This window comes from Ovis aries, chromosome X, assembly GCF_016772045.2.
Source record: "Ovis aries strain OAR_USU_Benz2616 breed Rambouillet chromosome X, ARS-UI_Ramb_v3.0, whole genome shotgun sequence".
NCBI lineage: Eukaryota > Metazoa > Chordata > Mammalia > Artiodactyla > Bovidae > Ovis > Ovis aries.
This window is the reverse complement of record NC_056080.1, coordinates 17,277,245-17,305,048: the sequence shown is the minus strand read 5'-3', so window position 1 is coordinate 17,305,048 and position 27,804 is coordinate 17,277,245. Positions and strand designations below refer to the sequence as shown.

At 42.4% G+C, this 27,804-nt stretch overlaps 1 protein-coding gene and 1 pseudogene across 36 annotated transcripts in view; one reads left to right on the top strand and one right to left on the bottom strand.

The window, feature by feature from the left end:
• ADGRG2 (adhesion G protein-coupled receptor G2) overlaps window positions 1-27,804 on the top strand; it is a 131,230-nt gene that overhangs the window by 57,279 nt on the left and 46,147 nt on the right. For 24 of the 36 annotated variants that reach the window (XM_060407701.1, XM_060407707.1, XM_060407690.1 and 21 more), the window contains 2 exons: window positions 2,564-2,682; window positions 27,529-27,564. In XM_060407701.1, coding sequence (XP_060263684.1) covers window positions 2,565-2,682; window positions 27,529-27,564 — 154 coding nt within the window. In that variant the 5' untranslated portion in view covers window position 2,564. Of the gene's footprint in view, window positions 1-2,563; window positions 2,683-12,782; window positions 14,510-24,644; window positions 24,800-27,528; window positions 27,565-27,804 lie in introns of those variants that run through there. The other 12 variants (XM_060407710.1, XM_060407697.1, XM_060407696.1 and 9 more) reach the window with 4 other exon arrangements.
• LOC105605388 (etoposide-induced protein 2.4 homolog) lies at window positions 14,989-16,027 on the bottom strand (annotated as a pseudogene).

Here is a 27,804-nt window from a genome sequence, read left to right as displayed (position 1 = left end):
GGTTCATTAATATTATTGTATGTAACTGTAAGAGACACTTAAGTTTTTATCCAGAGAGACATTGCTGTATCTTTGCACAATGATATTAGCATTATCGTTGAAGTGACTCATTCTGGAGGATCAGCAATATACCATTATGAACAGAGCGAGGATAAAAGTGCTGGAGAGGAGGGACAAACCAGAGGCACTTTATAATTTATTAACGTAGCATGTTATTAATATATAATACAATTTACAGTATTGATTTTAAAATTTTGAGTCCTCTTTGGAAGGAGAAGGATTCACTTCTTGCCATGCATGTCCAAGGAAAGAATTACCTCCCTGGTACTGGCAATGGCTATTAAATTATAGGGTTCCTTTTATTAAAAAATTTTTTTGTTTATTTTATTTTTGATTTCACTGGGTCTTTGTTGCTGCAGGAGCTTGTCTCTAGTTGTGGCCAGTGGGGGCTACTCTCTAGTTGCAGAGTGAGGGCTTCTCCTTGCGGTGGCTTCTTCTGTTGCGGAGCACATGCTCTAGTTGCATAGGCTCAGTAGTTGTGGTGCATGGGCTTAGTTGCTCTGCGCATGTGGAATCTTTGCAGACCAGGGATCAATCCAGTATCCCCTGCATTGTCAAGCTGATTCTTATTCACTGGACCAGCAGGGAAATCCGAAATTAAAGGACTCTTAACAATTGCCAGCTTTTCCTGGAGACTGAGAAATTGTGATTTATTCCCAACTTTCCATGTCCTCATCTCTGTAATCCTCACACAGACGAGGTACAGGATAGCTGTTTGTTTACTGACTGACTGAAGAGTCTACATCTAGCATTTATAGTCCCTTCACAGTGTCAGCCCCTCTGCCCAGATGTCTGCTTTAATCACCACAGCAACACTATCAGGCCGGGACTGTTATCACAGTTTGTTAGGTGGGGAATCTTGGCCATTGGAAATAAGTTATCCAAAGTCACTCAGACATTGTGTGGCAGAACCAGGACCTTTGGCCCCATGCTTTTTAGCCTTCACTGTGGTGCTACACACTGTCTATCTTGAGTTCAGGGAGGTGCGGTGGTGACTGGGTTTGTAGGTGCCCTGTGGCCAGGAGCTCTGCCAGCTGAGAACACATAGCCTAGTGTGTCCTGGCCCCTTCCCTGGTGGCTGTGTAGAGGGAGCCTGCTCAGTGGGCTCTTGCTGCCTGAGCCCAGTGGGTGGAATGTGATTTCCTGGCTGGCTTGTTCCTCCTTCAGCATCTCACGCCAGCAACTACTGCTGGTGCTGACTGCCTATCATGGAGTTCTGTTGGTCATCTCCTCTGCAGTTTTCTCTGTGTGCCGAGCTCCTCCCAGCCCCTGCCCCACCTCCACCACATGTATTTCATCTAGTTACCACCTAGTCAACCCCACATTTCATCTAGTGTATATTGGCTCTCAATGAATATTTGTTGGAACAAAGTTAATAAATGAATGATAAATAACACTTTTAAATTCAGTACTGATATACATTTTGCTTTTTGAAAAATGTTGACTCTGCTGAAAAATGTCGCGTAATAAAAATGGTAATGAATTAACATCTAATAAAGAGGAAATGGAACATATCCATCCTTTTACAGCGTAAGACATAAATGGGATAAGATTCTGTGACCTCTTCTGATTCTTAGCAGTTTTTTAACCAGCCTTTATATAGTGGTAATCGCTATATATGCAGCATTTTGTGTTTTTAAATTCCTCTTGATATTTTACAGGTATTGATGTAATAGGGGACAGCCAGTTGGATGTTGGATCTGTTTCTTTGACTTTAACTTTTGCTTTTCGTGGCTTTTGTTATTATGTGGTTTAGTCACTAAGTCATGTCTGACTCTTGTGACCACATGGACTATAGCCTGCCAGGCTCCTCTGTCCATGGGATTTCCAGGCAAGAATACTGAAGTGGGTTGCCATTTCCTTCTCGATTTGTTATTATAATCATACATAATGTCCTGCCTCAGGGGACCCTGCCCCTCTGTCAGAATGTTAAACCAAAGTGCCTTTGTTCAGCTTACAGGGAGACAGTCTGCCCCTGCCCTGTGAATGGCTGCAGAAAGGAAGAAACACATGCTCTCCTGTTTTACAAGATAAATGGAAATGGCCTTTTTACTTCCTCATCTCCTCTCACTCTCTGTTCTATAAAAGAAACTGGCATCTAGACCCCATAAGATCAATTTTGGGGGGGACACTAGTCTACCAGCTTGCTGAATAATGTCATACTCCTTGCGTCAAATACCTCATCTCGTGATTTATTGGCCTGTCTTGCTACAAGTAGAGTGAGCTTGGACTCGGTAACATTGATGCTTTCCATAAATCTACATGGACTACCTTGCCTATCATTTTTAATATATATTATCCCAGTGGCTGGGTCTCCCATAATAAACATGGGTTTTGCTTTTTGTAACCATGGCCCACCTGGCATTGCCAATTCTCTGGAACTAGAGTATTTTAAAGGGAGGGGTGTTGCAGGTTGTCTTGCTTGAGGAACTGACCTTTTGGGCATTCTATCTTATGATTATAGCAAGCTGTGATGATGTGTTTTCCCCTTATTTTATTTCAGGATGTTTTTCTCTGGTGGGCAGTGTGGCCATGTTGGCAGACCTGAAGAACTTTTACTGATGTTGAAGGTAGCCCTTGTCATCATTTTTCTTCATGTCACTCTGGTTACATCCCTGGAAGGTAAGATGCTCATTTTCCTTTATCTCTTTTTCTGTTTTATCAGTGTGTATGTTTGTGTGTTTGGGACTTTTTTTTACAATGGTAAAATTAGTGTAAAACATTTTAACAAGTTTTAAGTGTACAATTCACTGGCATTAAATGTAGTTCACAATTTTGTGTGACCATCACCACTCTTCATTTCCACAACATTTTCATCATCTCAGATAGGAACTCTGTACCCATTAAGCAATAACCTGCCTCCCCGCTTCCTCCCAGACCCTGGTAACCTCTGTTCTTTCTGTCTTTATAATTTTTCCTCTTGTAGGTACCTCATATAAGGAATTACACAATATTTGTCCTTTTGTGTGTGGCTTATTTCTCTTAGCATAATGTTTCTAAGGTTCATCCATGTTGTAGCATGTATCAGAATTTCATCTCTTTTTAAAGCTGAATAATGCTCCATTGTATCTGCATATCATACTAAGTTTATGTATTCAGTGTTAATGGCATTTGAGTTATTTCCATCTTTGGGCTACTATAAATCATGCTGCTGTGCACATTGTTGTGTAAGTATCAGTTTGAGTCCCTTCTTTTGATTCTTTGGGGTGTATATACTTAGAAGTAGAATTGCTGGTCATAGGTAGTTCTATGTTTAACATTTTAAGGGTCTGGCAAACTGTTTCCCACAGTGACTGCACTATTTGACATTCTTACCAGCAAATCACAAGGATCCCAATTTCTCTATATCCTCACTAAAATTTGTTATTTTCTGGTTTTTTTTGATAATGAGTGTGATATGGTATATCATCATGGTTTTTGTTTGCATTTCCTTAATGAGTAGTTATGTTCAATAGTTTTTCATGTGCTTATTAGAATCATGTGTGTATCTTCTTTAGAGAAATGTCTATTCAAATCTTTGGTCCATTTTTGAATTGGATTGTTTGGGAGTTTTTGTTGTTACTGAGTTTTTGGAGTTCTTTATATAGTCTGGATATTAGTCCTTTATCAGATATACGACCTGCAAAAATTTTCCCAATTCTGTGGGTTGTCTTTTCACTCTTAAGTAGTGTCCTTTGATGCAGAGAAGTTTTTAATTTTGATAAAATACAGTGTATCTATTTTTACTTTATTGTCTGTGCTTTTGCTTTTATATCAAAGAAATATCATGAAGATTTTCCTCTATTTTTCTTCTAAGAACTTATAGTTTTAGCTTTTATGTTTAGGTCCTTTGATCCATTTTGAGTTCGTTTTGTATATGGTGTGAGGTAAGGATCCAACTGGACTTCCCTGGTGGCTCAGCAGTGAAGAATCTGCCTGCAATATAGGAGCTGCAGGAGACTCTTATTCAATCCCTGGGTCAGGAAGATCCCCTGGAGGAGAAAATGGCAACCCACTCCAGTATTCTTGCCTGGAGAATTCCATGGACAGAGGAGCCTGATGGGCTACAGTCCATGGGGTCACAAAGAGTTGGACACTACTGAAGCGACTTAGCATGTACACATGCAAGGATCCAACTTCATTATTTTACATTTGGATATCCAGTTTTCTTAATACTATTTGTTGAAAACACTGTCTTTTCTCCATTGCATGGTCTTGGCACCTTTGTCAAGAATTAATTGACCATATATGTGAAGGTCTGTTTCTGGTGCTTATTTGTTTATAAAAGTAGCTACTCAAAGGCACTTCTGTATGAAAATTTAACGGAGATAGAGAATCACCCTAATGAAGCATTATTTTCAGAAAAGAGGATCTCTATAAGCTTATGAAAGGAGAAAAGGTACCTGAGGAGGGCAGTAAAAAGACGAGAATTACCAGAGCTGCAATATGTTTGGGTACAACTCCCAAAAGATTACAGTGCTGTGCAAATATAAGAAATCATTACAGAAACTTCCCTGGCCATCCAGTGGTTAAGACTGCACTTCCACTGCAGTGGGCTTGGCTTTGATCCTTGATCAGGGAACTAAGATCTCACATGCCATGTGGCGTAGCCCCCTCCCCCCCCAAAAGAATCATTATAAAGAAGACACTATTAGGGACACACAGAAATATCTTTCTTATTTAGAAGAAAATTGCCAGACCAAAGAATCTTTGTTGGATAAAACAAATATGTACTGGCAGCAAACAATGTAAGTATAACACACACAGATGCACACAAATAGAAAACTTCCCAACAGACTAATACACAATTGGCAGTCTTTCAAAAGTAGGCACTGGGGCATATTGTCAAGGACCCACAATACTTTACATGAAGAAATAAAGAGTCAATGTGTATCGACTACTTACAGTGTGCTGGGTCTCTATATGCTTTGCATATCAATCCATCTACTCTCTTAAGCTGCTAAACCAAGTCTGTTGAGGGGAAATCCTAGTCTTAGCACCATTTCACAGATCAAGAAACTCAGGCTCAGAGAGATAAGTAACTTGCTCAAGGAAGTGAGTGCTGTGGAAATTGTACTTAACTTGGAATTTTGTGCTTGTAACCACAAAACCAGAGTTTTCAAACTTGAGTGTACATCAGAATCACATAGAAAGCTTGTTAAGACAAACCCATCCATGAGAGTTTTGGATTAGTAGCTCGGGGGGGACCCTGAGAATTGGCATTTCTAACAAGCTCCCAGGTGATGTTGATGTGACTGGTTCAGAGGCAATCCCATTGCCTCCACAACTGGCAGAAGACATAAGTAGGAAGAGAAAACTCCAGATATACATCATGGGGTACAAACTCTGTTGTGGCCATGTGACGTTCTTATAAACTGTGCTCACTCACCGTCTCCTTGGGGCATCTTAATGTAAGTGTAAGAAATTATATGTACCCAGCACACTGACATCCCTGTGGGATTGTCAGGGCAAAAATCAAACGTCCTCACTTTACTGATGAGTAAACGTCCCCAGGGACATTATTGGTTAGGAAGCGGTGGAGCCAGACTAGATACTAGATCTTTGGTCTCGTGTTTCAGCGCTTTTTCCACCACAGGGTAGATGAGGAACGAAAGTGGAACACGAGGGGAAAAATCATCTGAAGGAGAGCTGCTTGATAGAAATAAGTCTGTTTTGAAGAAGTATATTTAAAAATGACGAAAATAGGGGCTTCTGTGAAGCCAGAAGGTGGTCCAGTGGTTAAGAATCCACATGCCAATGCAGGACACACAGATTTGATCCCTGATCTGAAAAGATGCCACATGCTGTGGAGCACCTAAGTCTGTGCGCCACAGCTACTAAATCTGTGCTCTAGAGCTCGTGAGCCACAACTACTGAGCCCACCATGTTCTACAGCTACTGAAGCCTGAACGCCCTAGAGCCCGTGCTCCACAACGAAACTGTAGCCCCTGATCGCCACAACTAGAGAAAAGTCCACACAGCAACAAAGACCAGCACAGCCAAAAGTAATAATAAAATTAATTAATTAATTTCAATAAATGGTGAAAATGGGCCAGGTAAACAGGAGAGGGCACAGCTCTGACACCAACCCGAGCAGGGAAAACCTGAGTGGATGCTAAGGTCACTGAATGTATTTCTTGCTCTGGCTCTCTGATGAATTGATTTCTTCAGGCAGTGGTTCTCAGAGTGTGGCCCCCAGACAGGCAGCATCAGCATCACCTGGGAGCTTTTCAGAAGTGCAGATTCTCAGGCCCAGCCTAGTCCTGGTGAGTTGGGAACTTTGGGGGTGAGGCCCAGCCATCTGTGCTTTAATCAGCCCTCTGGGTGTTGTTGATGCCTACCCAAGCATAGAACCACGGTCTTAAAGAACTGGCTGAACTTTACTGTGCCACATGATAGAGTAGAATATGGTGAGATCCGTGGTTCGAGCCCTCCACATGCCTGCCACCTGCTATTTGTATGATCTCGATTTGCTACTAGACTGATATGGGGCTCAGTCTCCTTATCTTCAAAATGAGTATAATACTGAGCTCCTCTAGAGGGCTTTTGTAAGGCTCAATATATGTTAAACAAAGAAACTTCATGATGGCAGACATTTTTCTTTTCCATCTCTATTGACATACAACATCATATATGCAAAGGTTTTTCTGAATGAAGTGTGTTGGGATCTGGAAAGGGCTAAATTGGAGATCATTATTGTCTTTCAGAACTCCCATTAAGAGTATTCATTCATGTTATCTAATAATTACTTTGATAATATTTACCTTGTGCCAGCCACTGTTCTGAGCCCTTATAAAAAGCTATTTCATTTAAAGCTCACTCAGTAACCCTTTGTAGTAGGCACTAGTATTATTAGCTCCATTTTATAGGAAACTGAGGCACAGAGAAGGTAAGCAACTTGCCCTAGCTTGCACATTTTGGTTGCAGAGCTGCGATTCCAACTCAGGTCATCTGACTCAAAGTTTGTATGTTTAACCACTACACTATCCTATCTTCTAGCATCCTTAAGCTCTCTGCTACACTAGGTTGTGTACTCTGCATAGCAGTTGTATATCTGTAAGTTAAAAATAAAGCTGGAATCCACTTTAGGACTGGATGTCAGACTGGATCATCTAGATAGCTTATAGGCACCATCTTTCTGAACAACTTTGGGCTGAGACAGGTTCTCTTCAGTTCAGGATGCCTGGTCTTTGATGAAGGCCGAGGGGACCTGCTGATTGTACTACACTGGATAAGTAGTTGTGTGGTAATGAGGGCCTGCTGTGTGCCCAGCATTACTGCCTGCTGAGTGAGCATCATTTCTGAGTCCAGGGAGTTTACACTCCAGTTGGAGGGGCATGACTAGGATACATGAAAAAAAGTACAAACTGTAACTAAATCCCAAAGTGTGAGTCAGTGCTATGGGGCTCTAACATATACGGCCTCTGGCCAAGTTCATGCATGATGCTAGTAGGATGCTAAGCCACCTGTAGCAGATGCTATTGGTGCTCTGCCCATGTCCCCTTGAGCCACCCAGAGGTTATCTTCAGACAGATCCTGTGCCTTCTTGATGGCTCCCATGTCTCACTGAGAATGATCTGTGCCCATGGGTCTATGCTTGACCTGTGCAAGGAACCAGCTAGTAGTGCCAGAGAGTTAATACCCCAGAATGGTGAAGAATGGGAGTTGGTGCTTACCTATGCCAGCTTCCCCAGCCCTTGGTGGGATCATGCTAAAGTGTGTTCTGTACACCCAGTGGATTGTTGGATTGGGCCCCAGATGCCCCACGGTAGCAATGTGCTCATTAATGTACCCACTGTTGGCTTTACTCCCTTCCCTACTCCCTCCCTCTGCTTCCTGGGGTCATCCCCATTGGGAAACATGCTCATTCTCCAAAGTGCAGCCCAGTATGACTACCTCTAGAAAACCTCCCCTGACCTCTTCAGAAGAATTAAATCTCTTTTATCAGTGCTCCCTTTTGTTTTTATGCATGTCTTTATACTTGTCACTTTGTGTCATGTCACTTTGTCTCATGTCAAGGAAGTCAAACATACTTCCTTGGCATCATCAGTCTTTTCAGCACATGGTATGTGCCAAGTGAGAAGGGGGAAGAAAAGTTCGACAAGGTGGATGAGAAACTCATGGGATAAAAACTAATGAGTATTGATGACCTGCCCTGGGGCAGGCCATTCAAGGTGCTTTACATAGATCATCTTGTTTAATCCTCACAAAAACCCTTTATGGTAGATATTTTTCATTTCTGTTTGCAGATGAAGAGACTGAGTATCAAAGAGATTAAGTCATTTGCCCAGAGTCAAACAGCTTGGAGGATTCCCCATTGGAATCAGTAGCCTGTACTGTTCCTACTCTACCGGGTTGCCCAGGAAGGGAAGACTGAATGAACGTGGGGTGAGGCATGAAGAGAAGATGGAGAGGGAGTCTGAACTAAACTGCCAGAGAGCAGCCACTGCCCCTGGCTCTGGGGGATGTGGACTGCAGGCCTGCTAGCTTCACCCTGGAAGTCTGAGAGATGACTCAGTAGCTCCTAGCAATGAGGAGAGATTGGACTGATACTCTCTTGTTAGGTTGCTGGCCACCAGACAGAGCCCGTAGAACTTCACACTTCCAGTTGTATAGTTTGGTGGTCATTCATGTAGTTTGGTAGCTTTGAGGGAGTCATTCTTGGTCTACCCAATGCCCAAATGAGGTTTGACAGGTAACTATAACTTACTTACCTCTGGTCTCTAGCTCTCTTGGGCTATGCCAATGTCATTTTTTCTTTGCTTTCTTTTTTTCCTCTGCTGCTGCTGCTCTTTTGTCTTCCAAGGATGTCTCCTTTTAGGTACAACTATTTTCCAGAGGATGAGATGACGTATTAGTGGAAGATGGTTATAATTTCATTCTTGCAGAATTGTCTTTCCCACTTGGAAACAATTACACATGAGAGCCAGTTTGGTGATCTCATGAGCTATAATCCCAACTTAGTCTCTTTCTGGGCTGGATCTAGATCTTTCTGTACTGCAGGCATTTCTAGTGATAGATTTCTCTCTAAGTCCCCTTCTCCAAGGCCTCACTGTCTTCTCTCCTCTTACCCTCTCATGCTTTGTCCATCCAAGTCTTTGTTCTTATGCAATGCGTGTCAGAGCTGTAGGAGGTAGACTGTGTGCTCCTGAAAGGTAGGGAAACAGTCTTGTATGTAAACCCAGTGCTGGTCTACTTGTCCCTCAATTCCTCTCTATAAAATTGAGAAGACTCTTGAGAGCCCCTTGGACAGCAGGAAGATCAAACCAGTCAATCCTAAAGGAAATCAGTCCTAAATATTCACTGGAAGGACTGATGCTGAAGCTGAAGCTCTAATACTTTGACCACCTGATGTGAAGAACTGACTCATTGGAAAAACCCCTGATACTGGGAAAGATTGAAGGCAGGTGGATAAGGGGACAACAGAGGATGAGATGGTTGGATGGCATCACTGACTCAATGGACATGAGTTTGAGCAAGCTTTGGGAGAGGGTGATGGTCAGGGAAGCCTGGTGTGCTGCAGTCCATGGGGTCGCAAAGAATCAGACACTACTGAGCGACTGAACTGAACTGAAAGTTGAGATTATAAATACCACAGTGGTGATCTGATACTAGGTTAATCTCTCAACCTCCCAAAATCTCCCGCAGGCATGATGAGGTCACTTCTGTTGGGTCCTGACTCTTTCCCTGATAAGTAGAAGTTGTGACAAGGAATGACAGAGACTCTGGATGGGTTGGGGAGGAAACTGAAACCAGAGGAGATTGTGTCTCACTTTCCACTTAGAATTCTGGGTGAGAACTCCTCACAGTGGCCCACACATCAACAGAGAGCAGTGGTAGGGATGATAAATGGCGGCACAGTGTGCTTAGGCAGAGAGGAGGCTGGAGGTGGTGTCCTGTTCAAGTTTCTCTCATTTCTTGTGTGAAGGGAAGGGATTCTCAATGGTTCTTGTGTTCCTAGCGGGTAGCTCCGCTGAGAGCCAGGGCTGCAGAGATAATGGTGTGGACAGTGGAGACCAGGGACCACAGGGAGGATGTGACAGACACTTGGTAGTAAGATCTGAGAGGAACTGCATCAGCAAGAGTGGGCCCCCCAGGTTGGGTAGGATTCTGAGAGAACAGAACATGGGCCCACTGGACATGGCCTTAAGCAGTGGATACCAGTGGGCCCTGAAGGAACCCTGCTGGGTGAAGGGGATCTCTGGAGAGGCCATTGAGAACCCAGGGCTCAGCACAAGGTAAGCTCACTGATGCAGAGCCCTTCTCCCTGCTGTGAGAACACTGGCTTCCCCTTCCTGACCTAGAAGCCATCTTGACTACCAAAAGGAAGAGGAGGGAAAACAAACATTGTGCATTTATCTGGAAGACATGGGGTTGACTAGAGAGCATTTTAGAGCAGAAGAGAGCATTCTCTTGAGTCATTCATCAGGTTTAAGGATCCTTCTCCTGTACTTCTGGAATGGAGGCTCCAGCACAAGATGGAGTCATCTTGAACATCAAAGGAAGCTTGAGGGCTTTTAAAATTTTGCTTGTTTCTTGTTGCTACTGTCTGTGCATCTAAATTCTGTCCATACATTTAAAACTAACTCTTAAAGCACATGCATACTGAATACTTTGAGTTTGTGAGAGCACTGATAGGAATTGTTGAAGGCTGTCACTATGTCCTGAATTCTGCTCCTCCTCATGGTTTTATCTTTGCTGATATGAAGTAATATCTGGTTAGGTCCCAAGTTCAGGCTCAGGTCCTCTCTGTGTCCTCCAAAGTGTTAGCACATAATAAGTGCTCAAGAAATTGGCTGCTTGGTTGCTTTTGATTTGTGGCTCTATTCTAAAGCCTGGAGATATACTAAAACATGGATTGCCCTCCTCAGCTTAAGGCACCAGCATTATACTCACCTGAACCCAATGAGTTCTGATACAACATATATTATTCCTCTAAACTTTTGCATAGACTTCAGTGAGGTGGCTGGACATGGGCACCAATTACCCTTGAAGAATATGTTTCCTTTCCTCCATATGATGAAGGGGCTCAGCTGATTGACTGTTAAGGTTCCTTCACACTTTGACATTATGAGTTCAATTATCCAATAGGTTCTGTCTTTGAATTCCTGATGTGTTGTCCTGGGATACTGGGGATCCATGGGGTTTGCCTTGAACTAAGAACCACTCATCTCAGCAATCCCATTTTAAGGCTACTCTCCTATTTGAAGCTCTTAATATGAAATTGGAAACAATTTAAAAGTCACATTTTTTTTCTAAACTACATTTTTCTATTTGACGCTATTTTAAAAACTCTTAAAGTTACAACAAAGCCAATGGATCTCTTGATTTCCATATTGCTGAAAGCTCCAGAAATGGCTTTTGCTGACTGGTAAATGTCCCAGTGACCAGTGCTATCCTTGCCTTGCTGATCACAGAAAAGTTCCAGGGTCTCTCTAGGATCCAGTGGCAACAGCACATAGTACTGAACATTAAGAACAGCAGCAGCAACCCCTCTGGACTCTTCATGGTCTATGGAGCACCTTGGCATCCATCGTCTCCCCATGTCCCCCTGAAGTGGGTGGAGAAGTTTGTATTAGGATATCCTCACTTTGCTGGTGAGAAGACTGAAGCTCAAAGTGGTGGGTCCTTTTCTAGGTTATCCAGCAAGAAACAGTATCAGGGTGCCAAAAGCAGCTTTCCAGAACTTTCTTATACAGTAGCCCATATGAAGTGCCTACTTTTGGCCATATGAGTAAGTTTTAGCCAAGATCTTAAACGCAGGTGACTTTAACCATGAGGGATGTTGTTCTAGATGAGGGCTTGACAAGCTTTCCTTTAAGGAATAGGATGATAAACATTTTGGCTTTGTAAACCATATGGTCTCTGGCCAACTACTCGGGTCTGCCCTAGTTGCTCAAAAGCAGCCCTAGACAATATGTAAATGAGTTGAGTTCAGTTGCTTAGTCACGTCCAACTCTGAGACCCCATGGATTGCAGCACATTAGGCCTCCCTGTCTATCACCAACTTCTGGAGCTTGCTCAAACTCATGTCCATCAAGTCGGTGATGCCATCCAACCATCTCATCCTCTGTTGTCCCCTTCTTCTCCTGCCTTCAATCTTTCCCAGCATCAGGGTCTTTTCCAATGAGGCAGCTCTTCACATCAGGTGCAGAAAATATTGGAGCTTCAGCTTCAGCATCAGTCCTTGCAATGAACATTCAGGGTCGATTTTCTTTAGGATTGACTCGTTTGATCTTCTTGCAGTCCAAGGGACTCTCAAGAGTCTTCTCCAACACCACAGTTCAAAAGCATCAATTCTTTGGTACTCAGCTTTCTTTATGGTCCAACTCTCATATCCATACATGACTACTGGAAAACCCATAGCTTTGACTAGATGGACCTTTGTTGGTAAAGTAATGTCTCTGCTTTTTAATATGCTGTCTAGGTTGGTCATAACTTTTCTTCCAAGGAGCAAGCTTCTTTTAGTTTCATGGCTGCAGTCATCATCTGCAGTGATCTTGGAGCCCAAGAAAACAAAATCTGTCACTGTTTCCATTATTTCCCTCTCTATGTGCCATGGAGTGATGGGACCGGATGCCATTATCTTTTGTTTTTTGAATGTTGAGTTTTAAACCAGTTTTTTCACTCTCCTCTCACTTTCATCAAGAGGCTCTTTAGTTCCTCTTCACTTTCTGCCATAAGGGTGGTGTCATCTGCATATCTGAGGTTATTGATATTTCTCCCTGCAATCTTGTTTCCAGCTTGTGCTTCATCCAGCCCGGCATTTCGCATGATGTACTCTGCATATAAATAAGCAAGGTGACAATATACAGCCTTGATATACTCCTTTCTCAATTTGGAACAAGTCCATTGTTCCATGTCCGGTTCTAACTGTTGCTTCTTGACCTGCATACAGATTTTTCAGCGGGCAGGTAAGGTGGTCTGGTATTCCCATCTCTTGAAGAATTTTCCACAGTTCAGTGAGACCATGTGCTATGCTATGTAGGGCCACCCAGGACGGATGGGTCATGGTGGAGAGTTCTCATAAAATGTGGTCCACTGGAGAAGGGAATGGCAAATCACTTCAGTATTCTTGTGTTGAGAACCCCATGAACAGTGTGAAAAGGCCAAAAGATAAGACACTGAAGGATGAACCCGCAGGTCATTAGGTGCCCAATATGCTACTGGAGAAGAGTGGAGAAGTAGCTCCGGAAAGAATGAAGAGGCTGAGCCAAAGTGAAAACAACGCCTACTTGTGGATATGACTGAGTGATGGAAGTAAAGTCTCATGATGTAAAGAACAGTATTGCATAGGAACCTGGAATGTTAGGTCCATGAAGCAAGGTAAGTCGGGTGGTGAAATAGGAGCTGGCAAGAGTGAACATCGACATTTTACGAATAAGTGAACTGAAATGGACTGGAATGGGCAATTTTAATTCAGATGAACATTATATCTACTACTGTGGGCAAAAATCCCTTAGAAGAAATGGAGTAGCCCTCATAGTCAACAAAAGAGTCCAGAATGTAGTCCTTGGGTGCAATCTTAAAAAGGACAGAATGATCTCTGTTCGTTTCCAAGGCAAACCATTCAATATCACAGTAATCCAAGTCCATGTCCCAACCACTAATGTAAATGAGTAGGTGTGGTTTTGAGACAGTAAAACTTGAGTTGCAAGATTTAGCCCATGGACTGTAGTTTACTCCTGATCTAGACAGTACAGAAGCTGTGTGGAACTTACTCCTGATCGTTAATGTTACAACCATGCTTTGTTTCTTTACTTGCTGGCTAAGCCTGGCTTTGTAGGGTGCTCTCCTCTTTCCACCCTTCTCCTGAGTAAATTCTGACTTTTTTTTTTTTTCAGGTTTAAAGGGTTTAATAAGTTTACCCCTTCAGTTCCTATTTGCAGCACCCAGTGTTCTTTGGCTTCCAATATTCCAGGCTTCCCTGGTGGCTCAGATGGTAAAAAATCTGCCTGCAATGCTGGAGACCCAGGTTCAATTCCTGGGTTGGGAAGATCCTCTGGAGAAGGGAATGGCAATGCAGTCCAGTGCTCTTGCCTAGAGAATTCCATGGACAGACGAGCCTGGTGGGCTACAACCCATGGGGTCTCAAAGAGTTGGACATGACTGAGTGGCTTCCCACAATACTCCTTTGAAACACCAGACAGGCCCTAAAGTGGCCAGCAGTCAAGTTCAGACCTCCAGTTTAAAAGTTCAGGTTCTTTGAACATTCCATGTTGCAGTGGCACTTGTCCGAAATTGGTACCTCCCTGTCTTTGGCAGATCTTTAAATGTACCAGTGAAAAAGCTTTTTCCCCTTAAAGGTGGAGAAGGAAAATCATTCCTCAAACACGGTGGAGATCTGGCTTGTGAGGTCTTTCTTCTGTCCCGTGTCTTCCAGCTCGTGTTTTGTTTTTTGTTTTTACAGTGGAGCAAGAGACCAAAATCTAACCTGAGTTACAAGAAACAAGACAGTGATGACTATAAAGTGAGTGACCAGGAGCAGCCGAGCCTCCTGTCCCTCCCACACCCAATATATGTGCTTCACAGAAGAACAAAAATAACAGGTCCACCAAATACAATAGGTCGAATTACAAAAATCCATTTATCCAAGAGTGGTGGAAGGCAAGATGGGGAAGTGAGAGCGGAAATGGCACAGGGAGAAAGAGTATTCAGATCAGTCCAGGAATGGGGCCGGCAAATGCTAGAAAAGAACTGCAGAAAAACCTGTGGTCCTTTCAGACTTACTGGTGTTGAAAATCCATACTGGTTGGTATCAGGAAGATTCTGCCTTTTACATGCACCGGAGACAAAAATCTGGATTCCTGAGAGAGAATGGAGTGTGGGCAGGGCTCTTGGCAGGGTAGGCCTCACCTTCCTTGGGAGGGAATGGAGGTGAGCCAGGAAAAGACCTGCCACAGCGTCTTTCTGATCCCACCCACCTGCTCTGGATGGTGGGTGACCAACTCAGTGGCCTGCAGCAGCCTTCAGTTGGGCAGGAGATGGGTGTGGTGATGGGAATTCTTCTGCAGAAGTAGATCTACTCAGGGCTGACAGCAGGTAGGCTGTCTTGTGGAAGAGTCTTTTGCCTAAGAAAACTACCAAGGAGAAGAGGCACAATTGGAAAAGGTATGCTTTGCCAGGCGTCTTTGCTTCACTGGTGCTGATAATGAATAAAGGAAAGAGCATGGAGAAGAGGTAGCCACCGACAATGAAGGAGGACTGCATTGCTGTGAGGAAAGCCAGGGGCAAACCAAATCCAAAGTAGTAAGGCCAGTCCCTTTCCATGTTTGGCAGCCGCTGGTGCATTTCAATTCCTTTATTGAACCAATGATATACGAAGCAGTATAGTATGCAGGAGATTAACCAGCTGACCAATAAGATGGATGGGAAAGAGACTCACAAACATCCCTTGGAGGAGGAAGAGAGCCTGAAGCAAGCGGTTGAAGAGCATGTCAGCATTTGTTTTCCTGATACTAGGGAATGGGTGAGGCTTCCTCCCCGATACCTTGAATGCCAGCCAGGTTGGCTATATCCTGAAACCAAATCATGTTGACGACTTTGTTGAGCACAAAGAGGGGCAGCATCCAGAGAGCACTGAAAAGTGATGTAAGGAAGAACTCCAGCCACGACCAGACATCCCCATGTAGTATGGGTCACCAATAATCTGGGCTGTTACTGATTGAAGGACAGGAATTCGAAAAAATAAGGAGACTGAACCGGAAAACTCCACCATTCCAAGCGCAGCACTGAAAAATTCTACTAACAATATGTGGTTCACTCTCTTGCTTCCTTTCTATGCTTTGGGCTCTCCTCTGAGCCAGGACACTGCTTGCCCTTCTTCAACGCTGCTCCTGTCTCTTGCTGAATTCAAGCATTTAGCTTTGAGATGGTACAAATTCCCCAAATGGAGTCTTTTGATTCTCCTGGCAAGGTCCTGCAGGAAGGTTTTGACACTGTCAGCCATCTCTTTACCGCCCAAACTATCAATTACAGAAAGAAGAGAGAAGTGTCTAGCCGGGCCCCTCACCCACCACGGGTCAGCTCAGCTCCTCTGAGCCCCTCCATGCCCTGCTGCCTGCTCTAGCTCAGGCGCTGCCAGGGCTGGGGCTGCTGTGCCCTCACTGAATCTTGATTATTTTAACCTACCTGTGGAAATGGTTTTCCTTGCCAATATTTGATTTAGGAGTAGGCATGTGACCAGCTTTAGCCCAAAGAGACACCTGGGAAAATCTGCTGGGGGACTTCTAGGAAAAACTTACCCACTCTTGACACTCCAGGTTTCTCCTCTTCTTCTAGACATGCACTCTCTCTAATATGATAGCCACTAGACGGATGTGGCTATTTAAAATTAAATTAATTAAAATGAAGTGAAATTAGAAATTCAGATCCTCAGTCACACAAGTTACATGTCAAGCACTCAGTGTTCACCCGGGGCTAGTGGCTGCCTTATGGGACAGTGCAGACACAGTATTTCCATCGTTGCAGAAAGTTCTATTTGATAATGCTGTGCCTGGATATTTTCAGTTTGGATTTGATGCTGAAACAGTGGTAGCCATCTGAAAAACACTGAAAGGGAGGGGCTAGGGATCTCAAGTAAAAATGGAGATAACCTGAGGTTTTGAAAGGTTGTCTTCCCTGATAGCTCAGTTGGTAAAGAATCTGCCTGCAATGCTAGAAGACCCTGGTCCAATTCCTGGGACAGGCTACCCACTCCAGTATTGGGCTTTCCTTGTGGCTCAGCTGTCAAGAATCTGCCTGCAATATGGGAGACTTGCATTCGATCCCTGGGTTGGGAAGATCCCCTGGAGAAGGAAAAGGCTACCCACTGCAGTATTCAGGCCTGCAGAATTCCATGGACTGTATAGTCCATGGGGTCCCAAAGAGTCAGACACTGAGTGACTTTACCTTCACTTTGAAAGGCTGAGTGCCTAAACTAACAGTATCTGCAGGATGAAAGAACAGAAGGCTGGAGAGGGTGTGGGTCTTCATAGAGGTTTACATTTGTCACATCAGTTTAAATACTTTGGGACTTTCCTGGTGGTCCAGTGGCTAAGACTCCACAATCCCAGTGCCAGAAACCCACATTTGATTCCTAGTCCGGGAACTAGACCCCACATGTTGCAACTAAGAGTTCACATGCCACAACAAAGATCGAAGACCCACATGCAGCAACTCAGACCTGGCTCAGCCAAATAAATAAGTATTTTTTAAAAAGCTTCATGTGTTACCTTAGTGAATCCTGACAGGAGCTACAATCAAGTGTTAATCCTTTATTTTCTAAATGAGGGAACTGAGGCTTGGACAGTTCGAGTCACTTCACACAACTGAAAAGTAGAAGTGGTAGCATTCTCGAGAGCTCTACCGTAAAAAAGGCTGAGCACTTAAGAATTGATGCTTTCAAGCTGTGGTGCTAGAGAAGACTCTTGCGAGTCCCTTGGACTGCAAGGAGATCAAACCAGTCAATCCTAAAGGAAATCAACCCTGAATATTCATTGGAAGGACTGATGCTGAAGCTCCAATACTTTGGCCACCTGATACAAAGAGCTGACTGATTGGAAAACACCCTGATGCTGGGAAAGATTGAAGGCAAGAGGACAAGGGGGTGACAGAGGATGAGGTGGTTGGATGGCATCACTGACTGAATGGACATGAATTTGAGCAAACTCTGGGAAATAGTGAAGGACAGGGAAGCCTGACGTGCTACAGTCCATGGAGTTGCAAAGAGTTGGAGACGACTAAGTGACTGAACAACAACAACAACAGAATTCTAGAACTTGGGTCCTTAACCACTCCCTCAGTATTTAGTCCCTGAAGCAGTTAAAAATGTTAACTTTTACACAATTTTTACTGAAACTTTGCTGTATTCATTTATCTTGTGATGGATTTTTACCTCCAAGACATCTGAAGAATAAAAGCAATAGTTTCACTGATTTAATCTATTAAGAAGTAAGTCGATGTTCCAAGAGAACATGCTGTTTGAAACGTACCATGATGTGGGTACATCTTTGCTTCAAGGAAATAAGAAGAAACAGATTAATCTTGGCAAGAAGCCTTGTGTTCACAAGATCACAGTGCTGTAAAAACCCATCAAAGTAAATTGAGGATGCCTTTGCAATGATGTCTGTGGCAGTTGTGCTTGTTTTTAATGTAAGTGTCTTATATGACCTACACCCTTGCCTCTTGTTTCCCTTTAGGAATGCAAATGACATAAAGTTTGGATTAGTAAAGAACTTTCAGTGATAGAATATTTTTCAAGGTAGAAATTTAAAACTTTAAAGTGAGTTGCATAAAATCACTAAAATGTAAACTCTGTTTATAGCCAGGGGTTTTGTTTCATTCCCTGCTTATATTTTATTCCCTGCTTTATACCCCCAATGTCTCATGTACAGGAGGCCTTGAAAAATTGAAATAAATGACCAAGCTTTGGGCAAATCCCTTCATGTTCCTGAGCTTCTTCCCTCCCTTGTAGACTGAGGGGCTTGGACTGATTTGATATCTAGTCTTTTCCAGACCTATGGCTTATGTTATAATACTTTACTTCCAGTGAACTCCAAGTCCTAAAAGTTGTCTTTCAAATGATTTAAGTAAAAATTTCCTCCCTTTTTTGTGTCGAGCAAAGACCACAGAGATAACTGTATCCAGTGTTTGTGATCAGCAGTAGAAAACCAGGAGAAAGCTAATTTCAAATAAAGATCACACACTCTTTCCTTATGCCACCTATGGTGCGTAAATAAATGATTTTTGAAGTAAAGAAATACAGTGTAAGTGACTACCTTTGCCGCTTTTCTGGATTTGCAATATTCTACTAGGTCATCTCAAGTCTCCTTCACCTCTGAAATGGTTTCTGTGAACTTCCATTTCCTGATGTGTAATACAAAATGATGGAACCTATGGTCTTTCTAGGAAATGTTGCTAAGCTAAGGAAACTTGCATTAGACAAACACAGTGTTATAGTAGATACTCTTGACTATTCAAGCATTAGTGAATAGATAGGAATGTTTTAGAATTAGAATGCAAATGACATCATACAAGTCTTAGAGAGAAACTACATGATTTTTTTAAAAATGCTCCTCTGCAAATTATTTATATCACATTGTTTGCATTAAGAAAAACAGTTTATTATATAAAGGTAAACTTTATCCAAGGACACAAAGTCATATAGCCTGAATTAACATTACAACTTACTGTGGAAACTGTGATAAAAATACTTTGTAAATGTAATATAATTTCATTTAAAATAGTTGCCCCCATTTTACAGATGAATAAATACAAGCAGAGAAATGTCAGAAATTTTTTCATGGCAGAGCCAGCATTTGAACCTCTCCCTTAAGAGCCTAGTCTCTTATTCACATTTAAAGTTATTTAAGGAGGCATGCTCATTCATCCTTTGGAAATAGAGTGGTCTGAATCAGTCTCTCAGGGAAGATGATATTTGAGCAACATTTGAAAGAGACACCAGGGCAAACCAAGAGGTTCTCTATGGGAAGAGTATTTCAGGCAGAGGGAACAGCAAGTGCAAAGGCCCTGAGGTAAGGCTGTGCCTGGTGTGTTGAAGAGACAGCTGGGATGCCAGAGGGGAGGGCCAGGGAGCTGAGGTCTGGATGGAGGGCCATGTTTCATGGGCATGGAGGTAGATTCCATGAAGATGCCTGGACTTAATGCCAGCATTCAATAGAGGCACACTCCCTCGCTGCCTCTTGAAGCACTTAAGTATTTACATATCAGACTAAAAAGCTCCAGAAGCTACGAGCCTTTAGAAGTAGAGTGAACCCAAGTTGTGGCTAGCATTTTACAATGGAAAGCATAACCCAAGTACTCCTTTATCTGCACTGGCCTTGACCAGAAGCCTAGATTACTGTCTATATGTCTAACTGCACAGACACTGGAAAGTGGGGGATGATGCTCTCATATCCCTCACCTGTCAGAAATAGTTTACTTCAAGGCTCTCCTCCTTCCTAAAGTGCACGTCCTTCCTGATAGAGCAGGGTGGATGGCCAGCAGGTCAGTGGCCCATCGTTGTTTTAGATCACAGCCCAAGGTGAGAAGCAGCCCAATGTAGGAGGGCTGGAAAGGCTAGGCTCAGACCCTAGCTCTATCCCTTTCCATGTTATTTGACCTCCTGTGCCTCAGTTTCCCCATTTGTAAAATGGGGATTACTTTCCATGTAATATTGTCATGAGGACTAGGAGATAATATTTATGAAGTGCTGGATCATAGTAATGCTGTATACATGCTTGTTAACTTAAATGGACTTTCTTTTGGGACTCTATTCTTCCCGGAAAAAAATGCATGTAAATACACACAAAATGCATCTCCTAGATTGTCTGCTAGATCTGTTAACCCCTGAGAGAGGCCAGATCAGCTCTGGAGTGGTTCTCCTATCCTCACCCGGGAGAGGAGCAAGACCCAGAGGCTGGGGGATCAAGAACACATTTCACTCTTCCCATTTTGGCCAAGGCCCACCTACAATTGCCAGTTGTTTGCACTTGGGGAAATTCCATCAGCTAGGAGCTGAAGTTTTCTTTAGTGATGTCATTATTAATTGTTTAATAAAAACGTTATGTCAGTATTTATTGAGCACTGTGACGTGAGATGGTCACAGCTTAAGTAAACACATTTCGGTTGTGTCACTGAAGAAATGTTTTCATTCATTTTGTCTGTTATGTAGTAAAGTCTGAAAAATATGCTTCTTGGGAGAGTCCTTGAGAGCTAGTATCATAAAAAATATTGTTTTGTTTGGGGTTCCCATATAAGAGTGCCTAAGGCGTGGTGCCTTGTTTTGAATCATCTCTCATTGAAACAGTAATTCAATCCAGAGAAGGACTGTCACTGGATTACAAATTTTAGTTGGGTCTAAAATATTCATGCTAACAGGTCTACTCATTCTTCTTAGATCCACTCCTAAAAGATTAAGCCTTTATCTTTCCCATCCAACTTGGGATGGGGGGATGCGCTGGGAGTAAAGAGTTATTACAACAGTCTCGGGTTTAAAGACAACCGACTGTCTCCCATTTGAAGTCTTATATTTCCCACATATCAAATAGCAGAAGAAAAAGAAAAACCTCAGAAACCTCACACATTACCTTGTATGACTTGGGTGCAGGTGGTTTTTGAGTTGATCCCAGGAATCAGGAGTGAGGGAGCAGGAAGAGAGCGTTAGGAACAGAGGAAAGGTCAATAAAGGTATAGTGTTGAGATTGTTGCTGCAGGAGATGCTTGTTTGTTTGAATAGCCATTTTTGTATTCCTTTGGAAGATATGTTAGGCAAGATGGAGTGATAGTTGTGGTTACTACTCCAGAGAGCAATTCTGAGCAATAACCATCTAAGAAGTATTAAGTCATTCCTTAATGGACTCGGCCTCACTGCTCTCAGATGTGCCCATCTTTCCCCTGCTGTGGTTTGTATCACAGGGACCTGACCCCTTGCAGTATTTGCATTAAATTCCTGCTCTTGAACTACCTGTGATGTGTTTCTGATAGAGACTCCATAATGATGTTGTCAGGCAGTCCAAACATATTTTGAACATCTATCACATACAAAGCCCTGCACTGGATAACTGAAGATAATAAAGCATCAAGCAGTTTAGCGTTTAGTTGGGAAAACAAGACATACAGGGAAAAAGTTAAGTATTAATAACAGTGCCCAGTGGTATACACCCAAGTGCTAAGTAAATGGTGGAATCAGTGAATACACTTTTAAGAAAGAGGAGACAGCCGTATCCATCAGCTTCCTGCCAGAGCATGCTTTCAAGGGCTAGAGAGCTGACAGAGGTCATCTGAAACTTCCAATTTTGGAAGGGTAAAATTTTGGAATTTTATTTGAAATCTGATTTTTAAATGTTGGTAAGTAATTCAAACTTTCAAAAACTTCAGTGTGAGTCCCATTATTTGGGCAAGGTAGAACAACGGAGGTCAGTTGGATGTGGCCAGTGGTATGCATTTGGTGGCTGGCTCACTGAACTGGGGGAGAAGTCAAATGTGAAGAACGTTAGGATCCTTTCCAGTTGAGAAGATTCTGGTTCCTAATATTTCACTTAAGTGTGAGGCGATCAAGATCTGGCTTTAGAAGTGGGCAGTGTGCATGGGAAGAAAAAGATGAGAGAGAAATTAGGGAATATTAGTAATAACACTCCACATTTATATACTAATTTATGGTCTGCAGAGTCTATCATGGGAAGCAGAATAGAGGCCCAGAGGGTAGCCTCTGAAATCAGACTGCCGGGGTTCAAACCCCAGCTCTACAGAGAATTCTGAGGGAGGCATGGAACAATTCACAGAACCTTGCCCAGCCTTAGTTTCTCAAACACTAAAATGGACTGATTCTAAGGAATCCACATATTTCATACAGTTGTTGGCTGATTAAATAATGAAATATGTATGAAGCCCTTCATGTGTCAAGCCTGGCTCACAGGAAGCATCAATCAGTGTTCACTATTACTACCATCACACACATCATTTCTCTTTAATCCGTGCAAAAGCTCGCTGCTATGGTGAGAAGAATGCACGGGATGGATGACTGGATCTGGGGGTGGGAGGTGGAGAATGGGAGGAGTCAGGAGTGAGACTTTGGTTCGTAAACTCAGCTATATTGCTGAAACTAACTCGAGGGTTCTGGGCCCTTCACTTTACCCCTGTGGGATTTTTTTCTTCACAGTGTGGTTCCTTGCAACTCATATTCTCTATAAGTTTAAAAAATTGAATTTTTGAGTCAAAAGGAAAAATAATGACTCCCCAAAGATGTCCGCTCCTAATACCTGGAACCTTAAATATGTAGCCTTAAAGGGATTTTGCGGACATGACTAAAGATCAGGACTATAGGATGGAGAGATGATCCTGGATAGCCTGGGTGGGCCCAATCTAGTCACTTGCTTTCTTAAAACTGGAAGAGGCAGAAGAGTGATTCAGAGGGATGCTACATGAGAAGGACTTCCCCACCCCATCCACTGTAGCTAGCTTTGAAGATTCGGGAATGGAGCATGAACCAAGAAATGTGGGTGGCTTTTAGAACTGAACTTTCTTACAGCCAGCAAGAAAATGAGGACCTGGATGCTCCAACTGCAAGGAACTGCCATTTATCCAAATGAGGCCACACATTTTCCCTCAGTCTCTAGAAAGGAATGCAGGCTGTTGACACCCTGACTTGAGTCTGGCAAGACTGACCAGACCAGGTGGACTTTGGACCTGCAGAACTCTAACATAATGAATTTGCATTGTCTTAAACTGCTAAATTCATGGTAATTTGTTACAGCAGCAGCAGGAAACTAACGTACTTAAATTGTTCAGCTGGTGTCACTAAGTCAAGCTCACTCCGCTAGGTGCACAACAGGCCAGAGTCTACAGATGTGTTGAGGCAAGGAATAACAACTATTTGGCAAGACAGCAGACTGAGAAGATGGCAGACTAATGTCTCAAATTAACCATTTTATGGGGTCTGGATGCCAGGTTCTTTTATAGAACAGAGTTGGGGGAGGTGAAGTAAGAAAAGTCATTTATCTTGAAAAATAGGGGATATATTAATTTCTTTTCTGCAGCCATTCCCAGGTGGGCAGGGTCAGATTGTCTCCCTGATAGCTGAACAAAGGAACTTTAACAGTGAGGAAGAGGAGGGTTCCCTGAGGCAGGCCATTATGTATGATTATATTAAAAGAAATGAAAAGCAAAGGTTACAGTCAAAGAGATCCAACATGGAGTCAAAATTGTCCATTCCCTGTTACATTTCCAGCAGTCTATCAAATTCAAGAATGATTAGGTATGGAAATGCTGTGGGGTAATGAGGGACTAATTCTTAGATATGTAGGGTTAGAGAGGCAGTGAGAGTAAGGTGTTCACATGGCAGTGGTCAGACTACGCTTGGCCATGTGGGATTGGATTTGAGGAAGTGGTGGCAATAACTCTCGAAGAATGTGCCAGAGAGGTGATGTAGGGAAAGAGACTCCATGGAGGAGAGGAGGGGGCCAGTTTCTTGAGTTGCCAGTTCCTCCATTTGACTTCCATTGAAACCTTAGCCATGCCAAACTCCTGTTCATCATAATTGGAATATCTGGACTTTGTTTTTAAAAAATCACTAGGGAGTCATATTGAGTAAATTTTATAGACAGATCACAATAATTTTATTTATGGACTTAAATCAACACTTCAATAAATGAATAATGCTTTGAAATTTGCTTTTTGTAAGTTTCCAAAGGAAAGTCTGAAAATTTTAAGTGTTTTTCCTTTCCTTGCTTGTGAATCTTTTTAACAATGGAAATGTTTTGTCTCCTAAGAGTGGCATGGAACTCAAATATATGACTCACTGGAAATGCCGACCACCTCTTTGCTAGTAACAAATTGGAAGTGAGGAGAGAGCCCAAGAGAAACAGACGCTGATACTCAGGAAAGTGGAAGGCCTATGGGGACATCTCTATGTTGAACCAGGAGGAGTGATGTGGAGCATTATAATGAGAGACAGAAAAAGTGAATAAAATGTTAGTCATTGATAATTGGGCCATTAGAAGGGGGGGGGGAAAGCCAAAGGAAAAATGTGGACAATAACAATTTAAAAATCTCTAACTTTATTTACTGGATTCTCTCCCTTCATCGATGTAGGTCTCTGCTGGGAGCCCTGAAGGCTGGGCTGATCTAGCCTTTGATCTATGTTTTGATTAGGTTTTTCTTGATTGTGAGTCCATGCCTGCCAAACCTGTCTACCCAGAGATGGCCCAGTAAAGTTCCCTTCTCTACTCTGGCTCTCCTGTTACCCCTGAGTTGTCCATTTCCTCTAGCATCTAAGAAAGAGGTAAAATGCAAATCAGCCCCTTTCCCTGTGGGTACATGCTGCTGCTGCTGCTAAGTCACTTCAGTCGTGTCCGACTCTGTGCGACCCCATAGACGGCAGCCCACCAGGCTCCCCCGTCCCTGGGATTCTCCAGGCAAGAACACTGGAGTGGGTTGCTGTTTCCTTCTCCAATGCATGAAAGTGAAAAGGGAAGGTGAAGTCGCTCAGTCATGTCCGACTCTTCACGACCCCATGGACTGCAGCCTACCAGGCTCCTCCATCCATGGGATTTTCCAGGCAAGAGTACTGGAGTGGGGTGCCATCGGGTACATAGTTCTCATCAAAGGATTTTTGCAATGGAGAAGGTAGAAACCATTGGTGACTCAGGTCAGCCACTGGAAAAAATTAAAAAGGAAGCAATATTATCCTGTGTTGTCCTTCAGCATCACTCTCCATCCCTTTTTCCTGATCTCAGCGTTTCCTCAGTGCTGTTCCCTGTCTGTGCCATGTTCCCACCCCCTCTCTACCTCACCTGCCTAAACCAATGTGTCATTTTCAGGTAGCCCATACTGAATGTTGATTCTTCCCAGAAATTTTCAACATGGCTCAGGATGGTAGATCTTTGCTACATAATAAGACTTCAGCCAATTGGAATCAATTCATTCTAAGCTGTGAATGACTGACTTTCCCTTAGTGCTCCCAGGAGCATTCTCAAAATTAAAATCCTGTTAACGCAACAGACTCATTTGATTGGTGGAATATTAAGGTAGCATGAGGGATATATTGGACAGATTGAGAAGAGGAAGTGCCAATTAGAGAATCAAGGAACTAACTACTCTGCACTATCCACTTCCATTCAGTGTGTTTTCAAGCAGAACTGGGTTTTATTTATACCAGAAAATAATCAGTACCCTACCACCATTTATGGAAAATGGTGTTCCGATTTACGGAAAATAGGTTCCCGCAAGTTACCAGGTATGTTTCAGTGTGCAATTTTATTTTTTAGTGTACTTATTCTTTCTTTTTAATTGTGTATCAGATACTACTATGGAAATAACCATTCCTTTGTAACTAAAAGCAGTTTAAAAATTTATAACCCCTATGTGGGTTAGAGTTTGGGAAAGTAATAGTCGTGTACTGCAAAGGGCGGTATAAATTGGTTTGTTTTCTGTAGGTCATCTTGGCAATCAAAATTCATGGAATTTCTGAAGGAAATATCTGTGTGTATGCAAAAATTTACCAAGAGGATTTCTTGCAGCATTTTTGTAATCATGACAAATTGTACACACTAAAATGTCCATTAAAGGATTAGTGGCACATCCAATCAATGAAATGCAATGCAGTCATCACAAAATTATATTGGGGATAATTGTTTAATGATACAACACAATGTTTAGGATGTAGTGTTATGAGAAAAATCATGTTACAAATTTGTGACATGATCTTATTGTACATTTTCATAAACTGTAGCACACCAGGCTTCCCTGTCCTTCACTATCTCCCAGAGTTTGCTCAAACTCACGTGCACTGAGTCAGTGATACTGTCCAACCATCTCATCCTCTGTCGCTGCCTTCTCCTCCTGCCCTCAATCTTTCCCAGCATTGGGGTCGTTTCCTGTGAGTCAGCTCTTTGCATCAGGTGGCCAAAGTATTAGAGCTTCGGCTTAGCATCGGTCCTTCCAGTGAATATTCAGGGTTGATTTCTGTTAGGATTGACTGGTTTGATCTCCTTGCAGTCCAAGGGACTTGCAAGAGTCTTCTCCAGCACCACAGATTTATATGTATTATCTCTGGATGGTGAAATTATAGGTCATTTTAATTTTCTTCTTTTTGTTCATCTGTTTTCTGAAGTTTCTCCAGTAAGTGTATTCATTTTCATTGAGAAAGAATAGAATTACTTTTCTTTTAAGGAATCTGAGTATCCTCCCAAAATAAATAACACAGCAGTTCTTGTAGTTTTTATACCCAGAGGTGTCTGTTCTAGGTTAACTCAGAATAAATAAATGGTTTAATTAGAGGTATAAAGTCTGTGCTAATAGGTATAAAAAGAAATACAGTTAAGGGAAGTTTAATTTATGCAGGTATACACATTTACACATCCTAATGAACATTAGCCAACAACCAAAGTTCTTAATCATCATTTTTAGTTTAAAATGTACTAGATCACACTTTCACTTTTCACTTTTCATGCATTGGAGAAGGAAAGGGCAACCCACTCCAGTGTTCTTGCCTGGAGAATCCCAGGGATGGGAGAGCCTGGTGGGCTGCTGTCTATGGGGTCGCATAGAGTCAGGCACGATTGAAGTGACTTAGCAGCAGCGGCAGTAGACCATTATATGACAAATATATAGAGCACTGTCAATAGTTGGGAGAATTGCTTCACCAGAGATAAGTCTTTGTGGAGAATTGATAGAACTGATTAGACTGTTGAAGATATTAGTAAATTATCATACTGCCCTCTTTTGGTAGCTATTTGTAATTCATTTTACATTCACTCCCATTAAAGATGTTAATGTACAAATTCACGCACTAACTAAACCAATTTTGTTGATTTAAAATTTTTTTCATTGAGGTATAGTTGACTTACAGTCAATGTTGTGTTTCAGGTATACAGCAAAGTGATTCAGCTATATACTTTTTCAAATTCTTAATAGGTTATTATATTGAATATTGTTCCCTGTGTTATACAGTAGGTCCTTGTTGTTTATCTACAAACTAAACTAACTTTAAATCACCTTTTTCCTCAACAGAACATGCTTACAATTCCAGTTTGCTGTCACCATCTGGTAAGATTGTTATTTTATGACTTTGGTGGCATTTCAGGAATAAAGTTCTCCATGCAGTGTCAGATCCAGCAAAATTGTTTTCTTGCATGAAGCTTAATTGAATTCTGTCATTAAACCTACACCTGATAAATCAATAGCAAAAGACGATAGGCATACCTATCCCCCCCACATTGTTAAACAGCTGGAGACTAAATTGTAGATTTTCATCACAGTAGCTACTAATGTTCTTCAGTGTTCTTT